A 16,333-nucleotide genomic window follows, 5' to 3' on the forward strand; every position below is an offset into this window, starting at 1 on the left:
TATGATCTTAGAAAAGGGCATAAAAGGCAACATGCTTGTGGTTTTCTAGTCCATCTTGCCATGAGACAGCGTCCTTATTCCTGAACTACCTGACCTGTGGCGTTTCCTAATTTTGAGAAAAAGCTACTGAAACTTCTTAGAACACTCGTAATATTTTAAACGTAGCTTCAGACTGAACAAATATTACCCCTTTTCTTTCTAAGAGCCCATATCTTCAAACTTTGTTAATCCTCCTGATCAAAATAAAAGTATTAAAGTTAGCACTGAGTATGAGACTGCACTGTAGACAAAGCAATGTGTCTGGCTTAGTTAGTGTATCAGCCTTTTCAGTGTTGTTACCTATTAGTGACCTTAACACCTGATGCTGCGAATTCACCATACAGGCTGTCTATCCATGTATTTCAAAACTAAACTTCACGCACAGCATGGTATTAGCTCCAGTGACTTGGTTTAAAATTAACATGAAACAGTCCTGAAATAAATCTTTTGCTTTCTTGATATACCTAACTAGAAAGATTTTTCTCTAACTGCAGTTTCTAAAAGTTCAAGATGCTGTACAAGTGTGGCTAAACTCTTTTTGGCTTAACTGTTTTTGGCTTGTGTACCAGTGTTAGTCTTTGCAGTCAGATACTGGCAATCGTATAGTGGTGACACTGATAAGAACACAAAGCTTTATTTTTCTTAAAACACTGGTGGCTTGCCCATGCCAAGAAGCATAGTTGGAAAAAGCTCCTATCAAATAAACACATGGAATAAGTCTAGTGAACAAGAAACCTTCCAGTATTTACTCCTTTGCATGAGAACTACAAAAATGAATCTATCTATAGGTACTTAGTTCTACTTGATTTTTCTGAGTTGTTCTGCATTTAACTTGGTTGTTAGTCATCTCTGTATGGCAGTGCAGTTAATTTACTCTTTTTATTCTGGGTTTGTATTGTGGTTATGGGTAAAATGATGCATTCAAAAAGCTTAAATAATTTGCATAATACTCTTTTATCCTTAGGCTTGTGAGGCTGAAAGTATTATGATAAACTTAGCAGGACAACTCATCATGTTGCAACGGGATCGATCTGGACCCCAGATAAGAGATAAGGATAATAATCCTAATCAAAGGAAGCATGTGAGTAAATATATGTGAAATATTGTATACAGCTTCAAAGATGTTATCAGTGACTGAAGAATTTGTGGAAGGGAATGGTCCAGGCATAACGAAAAGATGCCTATAATGCAAGGCACTGTCTATACTTCTAGGCTGAACTGTTAGCTGGAATTAAATCACTACTCCTGTGACTTTTTTCTCTAAGAATCTGTGAAATGTTACTACTTAATTGCATGAAGGTCTAACTAAAGTATTTACATGTGTTTGCTACTTGTATTGCGCTGAAAGATAAGAGCTTTAAGCATAAAGGTCCTGTGCAAAATTTGATACACGCTAATGACAGAAGATCTCCAGTCTGTCTAAAACTGTTCTGTATGTTTATGGAACGTTATCATTTTTTGCAGAGTGTGTTTACAAAGTTCCTAAAAACAACAATAATAGAAATCAGTGACTGAACTTTTCAGTTTTTCTGTGCTGATGAAAAGTACTTTGGGAGAGTGAAGTCTGAAAAGTTTAGATGAAGAGGTGTTTGCAGCTCAATGAAACATGAGCAAATTTGGTGTTTGTAGTAATTTTGTCCATTCTAGGTTGGACTCTTGGGCTAACTGAAGAGGCAGAGAGCAGGTTTTTATTTTCCTCCCTTATTCTCACCCCTCTGGCTTCCTGACTAGGTTATAAGGAGGTTAAAAAAATGAAAGACATGTCTTTGGAGGTAATGTAAGTAGTAAGTGGTGTTTTCCCAGGTGCTGGGGTGCAGTTAAAGGATAAGCAGATTTGTTTCCCCTTTATTAGAAGAATAACATGTTTGAAAAAAGTAGTTCTTGGCTGAAAAAATTGCATTTTTGTGAAGAGGGTAAAAAAAAAAAGGAATGACAAATTCTTTTTCTTTTTTATTAATAGCTGCCTTTTTGTGCTCCAGTTGTCCTAGCCCAGTCTGTTGAAAATGTATGGACTACTTGCAGGATCAACAAACAGAAACGCCACTTATTGGAGGCTCTGTGGCTCAGCTGTGGTGGGGCAGGTATGAAAGTCTGGCTTCCCCTGTTTCCCAGAGATCATCGAAAACCACATTCCTTTCTGTCAAGACGGATCATGCTGCCTTTCCACATCAACATATACCCATTGGCTGTTTTGTTTGAAGATGCCTTGGTTCTTGGTGCTGTTAATGACACTGTGCTCTATGACTGTTTATACACTCAAACCAGTGCTAGAGAACACTTAGAGGTTCTCTTTCCTTTCTCCATTGTTGAGAGAACCTCTCAGATCTACCTCCATCACATTTTACGCCAGCTCTTGGTTAGGAACCTCGGTGAACAAGCCTTGCTTTTGGCCCACTCCTGTGCCACATTACCATACTTTCCTCACGTACTAGAACTGATGCTTCATGAAGTGCTGGAAGAAGAAGCTACCTCGCGGGAACCCATTCCCGACCCTCTGCTTCCCACTGTGGCGAAGTTCATTACAGAGTTCCCCCTCTTCCTGCAGACAGTTGTTCATTGTGCTAGGAAGACAGAATATGCCCTGTGGAATTACCTTTTTGCTGCTGTTGGAAACCCGAAGGACTTATTTGAAGAGTGCTTAATGGCCCAGGACTTGGACACAGCTGCCTCTTATCTTATTATCCTACAGGTAATGGTGCCTCATATATTGCAAGAGAAGTGATACTTACTAATGTTGAAGTATTTGAAAAATCTTGTCATACCAAAGTTAGACATGTTAAATTTTTAATATAACAGTTTTTTGTTGAGATTTTGTCCAGTTATGAAGGGGGGGAATACCATGCAATGTAAGTAGTTAGTTTACTGTTATATAAAAGGAAAATAATAGCATGAAATTTGCTTCTTCTAATCTCTGGTATGCTTGAACATGACATGAAGCTGGTGAAGGGTCTAGAGCACAAGTCTTAAGAGGAGGGACTGAGGAAACTGGGGTTGTTTAGCGTGGAGGAAGGGAGGCTGAGGGGAGGCCTTTTCATTCTCTACAACTACCTGAAAGGAGGTTGTAGGGAGGTGGGTGTCGGTCTCTTCTCCCAAGTTACAAGCAATAGGACAAGAGGAAATGGGCTCCAGTTGCACCAGAGGAGGTTTAGATTGGATACTAGGAAAAGTGTCTTCACTGAAAGGGTTGTCAAGCACTGGAACAGGCTGCCCAGGGAAGTGGTTGAGTCCCCATCCCTGGACGTATTTAAAAGATGTGTAGATGTGGTGCTTAGGGACATGGTTTAGTGCTGGGCTTGGCAGTGATAGGTTAATGGTTGGACTCGATGATCTTAAGGGTCTTTTCCAACCGAAATGATTCTGTGATTCAATGACGTAGCTTGACTTAATAGGACTTTTGTTGTTTGATGTCAAAAGCAAATAAGTTAATTATGCTTTGTTACTTGCAGAATATGGAAGTTCCAGCAGTTAGCAGACAACATGCTACTCTCCTATTTAATACTGCCTTAGAGCAGGGAAAGTGGGATCTTTGTCGTCATATGATCAGATTTCTTAAAGCCATTGGCTCTGGAGAAACAGAGACACCTCCAGCTACACCAACAACTCAGGTTTGTGATGAAAATAGTAAATACTGTGCATCAAATCTTGTATGATTAATCTTGCTAGTATATAGCATGTTTGCTCCTTTGACTGTATGTTTGGGTTTTCTTGGTTTTAGGAACCTAGTTCAAGTAGTGGCTTTGAGTTCTTCAGACATCGCAGCATTAGTTTATCCCAATCCGCAGAAAATCTCCACAGCAAATTTAACTTGACAAAAACACTGAGTATGCCCTCTGGCCCATCTGGAAAAAGGTAATTGGTAGTAACATCCTCTTATTCTCCAGTCTGTTAAGTACCGTACTAACTGTCTTACCAATTTAAGTTATAGAAGTACATTATATGATAGAGTTAGATTTGTCAGTGTCTCCCTCCACATTCTTCTGCATTTGTCTTTTCCCAACTCTTGTAATGTCTGTGCCTCTCTCTGCATTCTTGGGTTAATATATTCTCACACATGTAAATATACGTGTGTGTGTGTTTGTGTGTATACAGAGGCACACTTACATGGATACTGCTGACCAAAAGCCTCTGAATCCATTGGGTGCATATGTAGTAATTTAGTGAGGCATGCTAGTGAGACTGCATGCCTTCGATGTGAAGGATCTGTTTTGCTGAAAGACACGTCTTGAACAGCTTGCAGTACTGCAGCGTCATAGTATACATTGCACTGTGATACTGCACACATCCTCATCTAGCAGAGTGTTGCCAAGCCATAAACAGAGCCTTTTACAGCTTGGGGTGAATCCCTCTTAAACTGCTGTATACAGAATTCGTATTGATCGGTATTAATGTTCAGAAGCAGCACTAAGCTGGGATTCATTATTATCTTAGTTTTGGCTTTTTTCCCCATATAAGACCTTCAAAACAATCTTAGTACAAATTCAAATGCTTTTATTTAGTATTTTCCACAGAGGGTACTATCTTAAGAGTTTTGATAGGAGGGGTCCTAGACTCATACTTGACTTGTTCTCTAAACTTGTTTCTCAGAAGTCACTTTGCAATGGCATTTGCCTTTTCTCTCTCCTTCTTTACTTTTTTCCTGCACTGCTAATAGTTTAATACTCTATGGACACTGCTGCTGTTGTAACTTTCTTCCCTTATTTCACTTACCTGTTGAGGCAGTGGGATCTTAGAGAACAGAAATAGCAAGGAATGGTGGAAACTGCTTTTGTTGGTATATAAAAAGCTCCCACTACTACTCTGGTCACTTGATGTACTGTGGTTATGGCCAACAGCCTTTACAACTCCATTTTATCAGCCTTAATGTCACTGTTCTCTGGTCTGTCTATAGGTGGAGTAAAGACAGTGACTGTGCCGAGAACATGTACATTGACATGATGCTCTGGCGGCATGCTCGGCGTCTGCTAGAAGAAATCAAGCTGAAAGACCTTGGCTGCTTTGCTGCACAGTTAGGCTTTGAGCTGATTGGCTGGCTGTGCAAGGAGCGAGCCAGAGCTGCCCGCGTGGAGGATTTTGTGTACGCTTTGAAAAAGCTACACAATGATTTCCTCTGGCCATTTCCAGTCATACCGGCTTCGTCCATTAATTCACCTTTCAAGAATGGAAAGTACAAGACAGGTGCTGTAACATCTGAGTTGATTTGGACTAGGTTTCCCTCCTGCAGTCCTACACCCATCAGTCTGAATCTGTCCTTCCTCAGCTCAGCCAAGCAAAGAACAGGCTGAGGCTTGCCACCTGCACAGCTTTCTTACACAGGGTGTGTTTTTTTGAAGGGATTCTGTTTAGCACAGATGGCATCTCTTGTGTAGTCTCATTACACTACTGTTTCTGTTGAGGTTTCTTGCTTTCTCAGGTGCACTGAACTGGATGAGTTGAACATGGATATTGCTCTTTGATGTAAATTCTGATACAAAGAATTACTAAACCCAGTATTCTTACACAGTCTTTAGATGAGGTTTTGATTAACTTTTTTATATTTAAAAAAGTAATGTTCCTAATATTTGAAATTTGCTTTATGTTAAGGGGTAAGAATTTTGAGGACTTACTGTAAACTTCCTTTGTATTATTAATCTCTCAGTTCACTACTCTATCTTCTTAGGGCAAAGTTGATACTAGCTGCTAAGTCTTCCTCTTTTTGGTAGTAGCAGCAGCATTATTTAGTTCTATTGATACTAACACTTTATCAGCTGATATTTCTTTTATGCCAGTGCTGACATAAAAAGCTGATCAGAAATTCTTGAAATACCTAAACTTGCTGCATTCCTTTGCTTTTGGTGATCCCTCAGCAAACTAATTGAATATTGACTTAGATACAAGTGGTAGCTTCCTGAAATGCCTGGAGAGAACTTTCCAAATTTCTTTTTTGATGGTTACATGACTTTTCTTTGATGGGCTCTTTTTTTTAGCCGTGGGGGAGCAGCTGCTAAAATCTCAGTCTGCAGACACCTTTGTAAACATGGAAATGGACACGGGGGTTCCAAACACACCTCGGAGTCGCAGCTGGCTTGGCACTATTGGCTCCTCTCAGAGAGAGATTGACACAGTTTCGTCCCATGGACCACACATGCAAGATGCATTCCTTTCTCCTTTGCTAAGTAAAGGTTAGTCACTCTTCCTTCTGTTTGCTCATTGGGAAAGTGCACCTGGAAGTACACACTTACATTTTGATATTTGCATGCCACTACTGTATTGTTGCTTCTCTGCTGCTGATAACCATAATTCAGGAAAAAAAAAAGCAGACTTGTTGAAAAGTGAACTGAAATTTTTACAACAGAAAGATAATGCCCGTGTCATGTATCTTTAAGTACTTGAAGTAGAATATGGAGTTGATATTTGCTGAAGTTCCTGTCTGTAGTGGTGACTTGAAATTTAGTATTTTTACAGTCTGGCTGGGAAGAGTGTTCTGAGGTTTTTTTTTAATCTTTTTCTCTTGCACGGGTCGGCCCCTTGCACAGGTTGGCACTGTTCTAATGCATGAACTTTGTGCTTTTGGATTTCTTTAGAAAGGTATTAGATACATTTGTTATTGAGGAAGTTGAGGAACTTACAGTCCCATATAGTTTTCTTCTTTCCTATGGCTTTGTTTAAGTCAGTTTTCTAAAAGCTCAAATGTATGATGAGCTTATGAAAATACAAAGGGGAATTTTATTCTTTATGTTATCTTTTCTGACCACAGTCAGAGAAGGAAATATTTGTCTGACCGTTCATCCTTCTTTTTTTAACTCCCTCTTGCCTCTTGTCCTCAAGCATAGACCAGTGTTTTCAACAGTGTCTATGTCATGCAATTTCCACTTTATTAGGGGAAAGACCTGAGTACTAAGTGTGAACTGCAATATCCCCAAGATGCTGGGGCCTCCTGTGAGAGTCAGAGCACTTGGAGCTGCTATTTAACAAGCTGACAGGCTTTAAAAAATGAAGAAAGAGTGAGGTTCTCTCCCTCTGCTTGGGCACTGCCTCATTGCATTTCCACTCCTGTTTCTTGTTTATTACTTCTGGAGAGTGCAAGAATGCATTAGGTTTAAGTAAGTTTGTTATAGAACTCTCCAGAAAAGCATAATTTAAATGGGGAAAATTTATTTCTCTTTTCATTGCACTATCTTGTACTGCTGTCTGCCACTACTGCTGTTTCTATAAACAAGTATCTCATTTTTTTTCTGAGCTGGAAGACCACCTTTGAGTTCAATGGACTTTGGTATGCATTTTGAAGCAGTTTATTTCTAAAGTGGTTGCGAGCTGAATTCTATTAATAATAATAATTTCAAAAATAACTAATCCAGGAGTGGTATTCATGGGCAAGAAACTAATAAAATAACTTTCTGACTTTCTAAACATTTTCCACAGAAAAGATGCATCTACTTTAATACGGAAACTGTTCTGGAGGGTGGGTGCCTTCATGACTCACCGCTATAATGGTTTCATCTTTGCTGTTACCGTTCCTTTGAAAATTCTGTGGCTACATCTACTCTTCATGTTTTTATTAGAAACACTTATTTCTTTTTGTAATTAGTGCAGGCAAATATTTACATTACCAGGCATTCAGAATCTTCAGGGTTTTGCATGAAGAAAAGAACTTGCTATTGCATCTTAATTTTTAACAAAGTTAATAGACAGACTGCAACCCGTCCTACAGACTTAATTCTAGAACTATAGTATGTGAGAGGCTGTCACTATGCTTTTGCAGTGATTGCCAACACATCTTTAGGATCCCTTATTGACATTATTCTTGGTGGGCACTTGGCATCCATCCAGGGTCAGCCCACCACAATTCCTCAGAATTATTTTTATTTGATAGAAAAACTACTGCATTACTGCAAAGTAGTTCTGCCATCTAGTGTGACAAGAAGTATGCCTGAAGTAACTTCTTAGCACTGTGATACACAACGAAGCATTAGTGTGTAATTTGTCAATTTCTATAGGAAGTAGTTCAGAAATTCTGAATCTTACTAAAGTAAGTAGTTTCTTTTTCCCTTATGTTTCTGAGTGTTTTTGATAGGTGATGAATGCAGCATTGGTTCAGCAACAGACCTGACTGAAACAAGTTCTATGGTGGATGGTGACTGGACCATGGTGGATGAAAACTTCTCCAGTCAAAGTTTAACTCAGTCAGAGCTTGAACATATCTCTCTAGAGCTGGCTAGTAAAGGGCCGCACAAGTCACAGGTCCAGCTGCGGTAAGTAAAGTAATCTTTACATTTGACACTTAAAATGACATGCAGCATTAGGAGAAAGAAATACTGTCTACAGAATTACACTGGGATTTTGTCTTCAGAATGGAAAAAGAAATAAGTAGATTATTTTTTCCATATAGGTACTTGCTACATATCTTCATGGAAGCAGGATGTCTCGATTGGTGTATTATCATAGGCCTTATCCTCAGAGAATCTTCAGTAATCAACCAGGTTTTCAGTATAATGCAATCCTCTGATATTGATGGAGAAATCTGTCAGAATATCAAGACTGGCCTATATGCTGTTGACAAATGGGCTTCTACAGATTGGTAAGTGTTATTTTCCATCTTCATTTTTATTCCAGTTGTACATAATTAGTTACCTAAAAAATAACTTTGAGTTATCTCAGCCCTAGCTGAAACAATTATTTAAAAGCACTTTTCCAGAAAATTTCAGGACAGTCACTTCATACAGTTGTGACCAAACTGGGGTGGGGGAGGGGTGTGGGACAGACCAACAACAAACCAAACCCAAAATAACCAACCCCCCAACTATTATTGTTTATGGTTGTCTTTTTCCCCTCTATTTAAAAAAAAAAAAAGTTTCTATACAGGAAGGTTTATAGAAGATACTTACTTTATATTAAACATCTCCCAGGGAGAGCTGCTTTGCAGGCATATGATAGAAGTACTATTTTTTAATTCACTCATGGTGTTCTATACCATTATTTTCCTAGCCCTGGGTACAAGCCATTTCTAAATATCATCAAACCACAGATCCAGAAACTAAGTGAAATAGCAGAAGAGCAAGTGCAGCCTGAAGCTTTTCAGCCAGTGAATCCTTCTAAGGTTACTGAACAAGCAAACCCCAGAGCTGAGGAAAGCAGGACTTCATGTAGCCATGGCACTAATCCTCAGAGTGATGCTGGCAACAGCAACGCGAGCAGGCATGAAGACGACAAGTCTAAGACAGAGGATGAGGATTTATTCCAAGAAGGCAGTTATGACTGTATTGTGTCTTAAACAGAAGATGAACAACTTCCCAAGCATCAGGTGTGAAAGGAAGCAAACCAGCTCTTAGACATGCTTCCATGTTTTGGATTTGAACTTTTTTTTTTTTTTAATATTTCATTCTTTGAAATCTTTAGTGGGGATAACTAAGCAGCAGTTTCATCTAATAATTTCAAAGGGAGGCAAGTTTTTTTTTTTTATGCAATCTTCAGACTGCAGCTTTAGGTTTTGATACTTAATAGTGTTGAGAGACAGTGAATACATATGGAGACAAGTTTGGCTAATATTCATCATCATCAGTACCTTTACATCACCAACACATGTTCTGAAGAAACTCTTTATCTCTTGCTTGAGTTTAAAAGTCGAAGAGGGGATTAAATTTAAAAACTGTTATCCTTTGCAGCTTGCCTGCCTAGGAAATGTCTGATCAATGCAGTTCAGATTGGTTTGATATTGCTATTTTGTATTAAAGGACTGTAAAATATATTGTATGTTTTTGTGAATACTCTTGTACAAATACTCAAGGTTGTACCATATTTGAAGGTACCGATATGTATTGTGCATGTTTCTAGATTACTAGTAAAGTTAAAGCAGAGTTGCACTTCTTTCTGGATGAGGCATACTTTACTGACTTAACATCGACACAAGGTGGCTTACCTGTTTTTTACTGCCAGTTACAGATCTTGTAGTTGGGTTTAAGGGATTGCTGAAGGTTATTTATTTCATTGTAAATTCTTTTCTGAAAAATGGATTTTTTTAAATGTAAATAATCATCGTATACTCTTGCTATGGAAAATTAGTTCAAAAGCTCATACTTAAACATTTTTCAAACATTTTATAATATGCATTCTTGTAACTAAGACATTTAACTTTCATACAACGTTATGGAAAGCTGGCTGCAGAAGTCTGTTGCTTTGAGGTACTTATTTTTTCTAGCTGCTGTCCCTATGTAATAACTACCTGTAACAGTATTAATTTAGATATTAGCTTGTTTGTACTGTGCAATCTGAACAAAAATGCAACATTACTCATTTTATACAAAATAAACTAGTTTATTTTTTATAACATCACTTGATTACTGACATGGACCAAACTAGTCATCATAGGGTAGTTGCAGCATCTGTTGCTTTTCTAGTGTAGTTACAAAATGCACATCCATTTAAACTCTGAAAATTAAGAATATTCACAATTAAGTTGAAATAAATTGTGCTTTTATCGTCTTTATTTCCTTTGTAGATAAGATCAAGTGCTTTAAAATGTACAAATATTAAACTGTTGCTTTAGAATGGCTTTACTAAGCCAATACAACCAGTACAAGTGCAATAATTGCAAGGATTACTTGGAAAGCTGGAGATTTTAGTGAATACAGCCTGAATTTCCATTTAGGAGTTGGAAGTAATATCAAAGTTACAGGAAAGAAATCAGGTTTAAGAGTCCCAGCACTAAGCTTAGTCTGCATTGTAGCTACTGGTTACAGATAATGTCTGTCATACCTACAGGCCTGTTGTGATCTGACATCAAAATCCATTATTGTTATAAGGGGATACTTAAAGCTTTTTTATTAAAAAAATGCTTAATCTATGTTAAAAGAAATAAAAACTATGCTTCAAGTTAATATTTTTCTGTGGTTCTGTGGTAATGGTATAAGCCAAGCCCCTCCTGATCAGCTTTGTGCTGTTCAGGTTTTGGATAAACACATACATTAACTGATATACTGACATTCTTAATATTAGTATCTTACTACTGTGCTACTGTTGTTTAGCAGTTAAATCTTTTTAGTTGTGAAATTTTAGAAGTTTGTACTTCTTCAGTAGTAATTCTCTCTATGCAAATCTTATGTGCTAATTTTGTAGTTCAATTTCACTGCTGTTATACCTGTAATTAAAAGACAAATGTATTCAACTTTACTTGAAGTTTCTCCTGTTGAAAATAACTATTTCTGAGTTCAGGCCATTGACAGTAAAATACCAGAATTCAAGTGGGTTGTCTCAGAGAAACAAAGCTCGCAAAGAAACCGCCCAATGAAGACTGTTTTAGTTTGCCACATCATACCCCTACAGCCTGTTTTACAGGATGAAGGTATCAAGCTTCTAAGTTAAAAATTACCTTATTAGTGCATCTTTGAAGTTACATCCACCTGTTGTTGTGAAAAGAGTTGTATTGGGTTTAGGTGGCAAGGGGGGGGCTGCAGGGGTGGCCTTGGTGAGTAGAGCCCCAGAGCTGCCCCTGTGTCAGGTGCAGTTCCAACAGGCCCACCACAGGACACAGCTGAGCCTGTCAGCCACCCTGGTGCCTCCTCTCTGATAATATATTTAACAAGGGGTAAAAAAAATGCCATGCAGCAACTGTGGGAGAGATGAGTGAGGGGAAAAAAGATGTGAGGAACAGCCCTGCAGACAGCCAGGCCCATAAAGGAGAGGCAGGAAGAGGTGCTCCAGGCACTGGAGCAGAGATCCCCTGCAGCCTGTGGATCTGCAGAAGTAAACACATATATTAACTGATATACTAACATTCTTAATATTGGTATCTATCTTACTACTGTGCTACTGTTGTTTAACAGTTAAATCTTTTTAGCCCATGGTGAAGCAGGCTGTCCCCCTGCAACCTGCTGCAGAGCATGTCAGAGCAGATCTCCACTGGCTGCAGCATGGCTGACCCCATGCCAGAGCAGCTGGATGAGCCCTGAAGGAAGCTGCAGCCCACGGAGAGCCCATGCAAGGAGCAGGTTTTGTGGCAGGAACCGTGGCCTGTGGGGGACCCATGCTGGAACAGTCTGTTCCTGAAGGATGACCCCATCAAGAGGAGGATCCACGCTGGAGCAGTTCATGGGCAACTGAATCCCATGGGAGGGACCCCATGCTGGAGCAGGGGAGCAGCGTAAGGAGGAAGGAGGAGCAGAGAGGAGCTGCTACAGACCGACCATGACCCAACCCCCAACTGACTGTCCCACATCCCTCTGCACCATTGTGGAAGAGGAGGTAGAAGAGTGACATGACGGGGAGGTGTTTTTATTTTTCTCTTTGTTTGTTGCTATCCTACTTTAATTGGCAATAAATTAAATTAACTTTCACCAAGGCCAGTTTGTTTTGCCTATTATGGTAACCGGTGAGTAATCTCCCTGTCTCAACCCTTGAGCTTTCTCATCTTATTTTCTCTTACTGGCCTCCTGAGGAGAGGGTGTGAGTGGGGTACCTGGCAGCCAGCCAAGGTTAACCCACCACAAAAGGTTTATTTATCTACAAACATGCACTATTACCTCAACCTAAACATCGGAAAAATGGGCCATTTAACCAGTTGAGGGTCAACATTTTCTATGGCATTCCCACTCACTGTCTCTCACTTTGCTTATCCAGCTCACATAAAACTGGCTGCCCTGGTTCTTGCCAGCCTGGCCTACTTAAGCATTTAGCATTTAATGGCATAGAAAGATGTCCGATTTCCTTCCTCACCAGCATTTGCATATAATCAAGTTTTCTTCAGCTGGTTCTCATCCTGTACAAAACTAATTGCCTCTGAAAAACAGCAACAATGCTGGATTCCTTGCTACCCATTTTAAAAAAACAATCCTCTCGCACAGGGTATACTTTCAAAACTGCTTGAGTGAAATCACATTTCTGAGGATAATTTTCACCATCACTTTTGTCAACCAAAGTAAGCTAATTTTTCACTAGTGTGTTTTAGTCCAAAGCTACCAATTTAAACAGTTTTAGAGCTGATGTGTCTGTAAGCTACAGGCTGAGATCCACTGCTAAGTAAACAAAAATACGTGAATGCATAATCTAGCCAGAACCTGTAAAAAAGAGGTCCCTTCTTTTCATTATAAACTGAGGGCAGAAGTTGTCTGCAGCTGCAATGGTATTAGAAAATGGGTGCCTTGTGGTAAACTGGTTTCAACTGAGGGAAGGAGAGCCCCCATGGAAAAAAAAGGGCACATCTGTCTCATCATAGTTTCCCATCCTAAAGCTGACGACTGTTTGAGATATTCTAGTGGGCAGTGAGATGAATGCCAGCTTATGGTGAGTGGCAAGTGCAGTCCCAGTGCTTAAACACAGAAAATGGAGGAGCTTTCTCATACCACTCTGAAAGAAAGATACAGCTTGGTCTTCCTGAGTTTTCTATTTATTACATGCCACCTGAAATAAGTAAACTCTAGGAGTTTCCTACCAGAGAGCACTGAGACCTTACAAATGGCTACAACCGGAGGCTGAAGCTGGCTAAACAGTTCAGATGTAAGTCACCTAACCACTCTTTCATAACTTTTTTCAAATTACTGTTTCCTATTAAAAAAAAGAAACACCCACACACCCACAGAAAAAGCAGCATCCCTGAATAAACAGTGCATGGGCAGCTTTCTAAGACAGTTACTTAAATTGACCCGTACCTATTGGCTTTGAAGCCTGTATTTGTTCTGGCGTCTCACACCAGACTGACAGAATTACTCCTTTCTAGACAAACTACTGCTGATTTTCACGACTGATTCTTACAGCTTTCTGAAACTGAAATTTTTTTAAAAACTGTTGTTAATGGCCAGTGATGCTTGACACCCTGCTTGAAATGTAGGTAGCAGTGACTAGATCTCCCTAAATTGGCTCACACTTCCTGCTCACATCTCAGCTTTATCCTTGGCATGTTCTCAAGCTGCATCTCTGCAGCTTTGACAGAACCATAAAGTGTCGTAACCCAACAGAACAGTGAACAGGGAAGCCTGACTAATTTCTAGGACTATTTTATCCTCTGAGACTGGAACAGGTTTTCATGAAGACTGAGAACCCATGTTCTATCTTCAAAACAGAAGTCACACTTAATGCAACTTCACATTGTCTAACCGCACAGTTTTGTTGACAGCAGTTAGGGTTACTGATCTTGCATGGCTTTTTACCCATCCTTCACTAAGATCACATATCAAGTTCTAAGACGGGTCAACCTGCAGGCTTCTTCCAGATAATCATCAAGAACCAGACTAGGTTTAGCCCTCAAGGAACAAAGTACTGAACAGCATTACCATGCAGGCAAACTCTACAGCAGCTAAGTTCCACATGCTGCAATTAGTTCTGTATAGACTTGTTAGATCTTGCCCGTTTGATTAGTGGTTTTCCAACAGGTTTGCAACCTAACCTAGATTGAACAGAGCATTAAAGACAGGTCTTGCTAACACAGAACAGCTCTACTCAGCTCAACACTCTTGTCACTTGGTCTATGATAGCTGAAATTCTCCTGTTGATTGCAACCTATCCCAACACTTTTTCTTCAAATGCATGCTTCTACTTGACAGGCAATCTGAAGGCACGGTGACACACTCTAATGCTGCATTAGATTCTATGACCACAATGTGTACAGGCCTCCTTTGCAACCACATGCTTAAATTGATAAAATACTAATTTCTGAAGCTCTTTTACCTATAGGTATGTAACAGAGTACTATGTATATTAATAGACAACAGAGATTCTCAAAGCCATCAAAAGTCAGGGAAGAACTCTAGCATTAAGGAAGAGTAAAGCAATTTAGAAAACGTAAATTGTTTCAGATGAACACAGGGGAATTCTAATCAACTAGCTGCTTACTGCCCCCACTAAGAATACAGACACTTTGTTACTCCCATGGCCTTCTATCCTTAAAATTACCAGCTGGTTGCTTTTTGTATATTTCACAGAATAAGACACACAATACTTTTTATGAGAAATAATAAACCACAGCAGCAGGAAACTGATCTGCTTGTACTGAATGGGGAAGCAGATGGACACTGGAACAGTTAGCACACATTTCCATCCTGGTTTTTCTACCTGTGATCAACAATAAATTTGCTCTCAACTATCAGTTTTGCAAAGAATACTTAGCTTTGCTACCAGTGACTCTTCCATACCACATCTTGTTGCAAAAACAACCTTCCTCTCCAGGCAACCAGCCAGGGCCCTCATTTTAACATTTCTCAGCTCACATAATTTTTACATTCTTTGCTCATGCATATCTTCCACATAGCTCTAACTCTAGCTGTCTTAACTCCAGCATCACTTAGCAGTATTTCTATCCCAAGCTTAAATAAAACATTAGTGCAATGAATAAAAACAACTCGAATATGCCTTTAATCATGCTGAAAAAATCAAGTTTCACTGATTAAGTTTCGCTTTTATTTACAAAGACAGAAATATGCAACAAACTAGACATCCCTCATAATTAAATTATTTAATAAAGGTAAAATCCTGAGTTAGCAAAAGTTATTGCTTCACTAAAGTTGCAGAAATTGCTAACAGGCCTTTTTATATATTTGGCTCCTAGTACAAATTCTTCACACATCACTTTTTTAAAGCTTTAAAGTGGAGGCAAAACACAAGACAAAAATCAAAACTGAGGAAGATGGAAAATATCAGTGCAGTTTTAGTTAACTAGCTGTGCATCAGCTAGAGTACAGTACAAAACATTTGTTGAGATTCAAGACACAAGAGTTATGAACAAAACCCCCATTTTTCAAATTATTAATAGCACTTTTTTTAAATACAATCCCTGTATTATGCATTTATTAATTTCAAGTCAGATACAATCAAGTGAGTGATGATTAATGCACATATTAATGTAGAAAGACCTACTGGTTTTAAGATACTGATGGCGAGTTCATTATGATTACAGTAATTAAACCTCTTACGCTAGTCCATGAGTCATGTCTTACCCAGTCCATGACCATCTCCGCGAATGTACCTTGCAACAAATTAAACTGGTTCTTGCTACTATCATGCACAACTACAGAACAATTTGAAGGAAAAATACCTCATCAGGGAGCTGCTGTCCATCATAGTTCACACAAATTAAAGTGTCACATTTTCTTTCACATGCCCTGCAAACTTCCCAGTACTAGCATGTTTTTACCCCAAATCGCACAAAATCTGGTTCACATGTGATTTGGCAATACTCACGAGATGAACAAAATACTAATCTGTGTAATTTGTAGCACGGTATTTATGTCACAGAATGTTTTATGTAGAGTTTGGAAAAAAGCATGAAGAAGTTTCTTCAGATACAGAGAGTTCTTTGAATTTCAGAAACTAACATTAACTATTACACTGCACT

The 16,333-nt window shown here is 39.0% G+C and overlaps 1 protein-coding gene across 6 annotated transcripts in view; it reads left to right on the forward strand.

Moving 5' to 3' along the window:
* Positions 1 to 11,688, forward strand: part of RIC1 (RIC1 partner of RAB6A GEF complex) — a 59,276-nt gene extending 47,588 nt beyond the window's left edge. For 5 of the 6 annotated variants that reach the window (XM_075725919.1, XM_075725924.1, XM_075725921.1 and 2 more), the window contains 9 exons: positions 1,004 to 1,120; positions 2,000 to 2,728; positions 3,486 to 3,644; positions 3,755 to 3,888; positions 4,928 to 5,214; positions 6,003 to 6,197; positions 8,090 to 8,267; positions 8,405 to 8,593; positions 9,001 to 11,688. In XM_075725919.1, coding sequence (XP_075582034.1) covers positions 1,004 to 1,120; positions 2,000 to 2,728; positions 3,486 to 3,644; positions 3,755 to 3,888; positions 4,928 to 5,214; positions 6,003 to 6,197; positions 8,090 to 8,267; positions 8,405 to 8,593; positions 9,001 to 9,286 — 2,274 coding nt within the window. In that variant the 3' untranslated portion in view covers positions 9,287 to 11,688. Of the gene's footprint in view, positions 1 to 1,003; positions 1,121 to 1,999; positions 2,729 to 3,485; positions 3,645 to 3,754; positions 3,889 to 4,927; positions 5,215 to 6,002; positions 6,198 to 8,052; positions 8,268 to 8,404; positions 8,594 to 9,000 lie in introns of those variants that run through there. The other variant, XM_075725925.1, reaches the window with a different exon arrangement.
* Positions 11,689 to 16,333: the final 4,645 nt, after the last annotated feature.

The sequence above is a fragment of the Pelecanus crispus genome, chromosome Z (assembly GCF_030463565.1).
Source record: "Pelecanus crispus isolate bPelCri1 chromosome Z, bPelCri1.pri, whole genome shotgun sequence".
Taxonomy (NCBI): domain Eukaryota; kingdom Metazoa; phylum Chordata; class Aves; order Pelecaniformes; family Pelecanidae; genus Pelecanus; species Pelecanus crispus.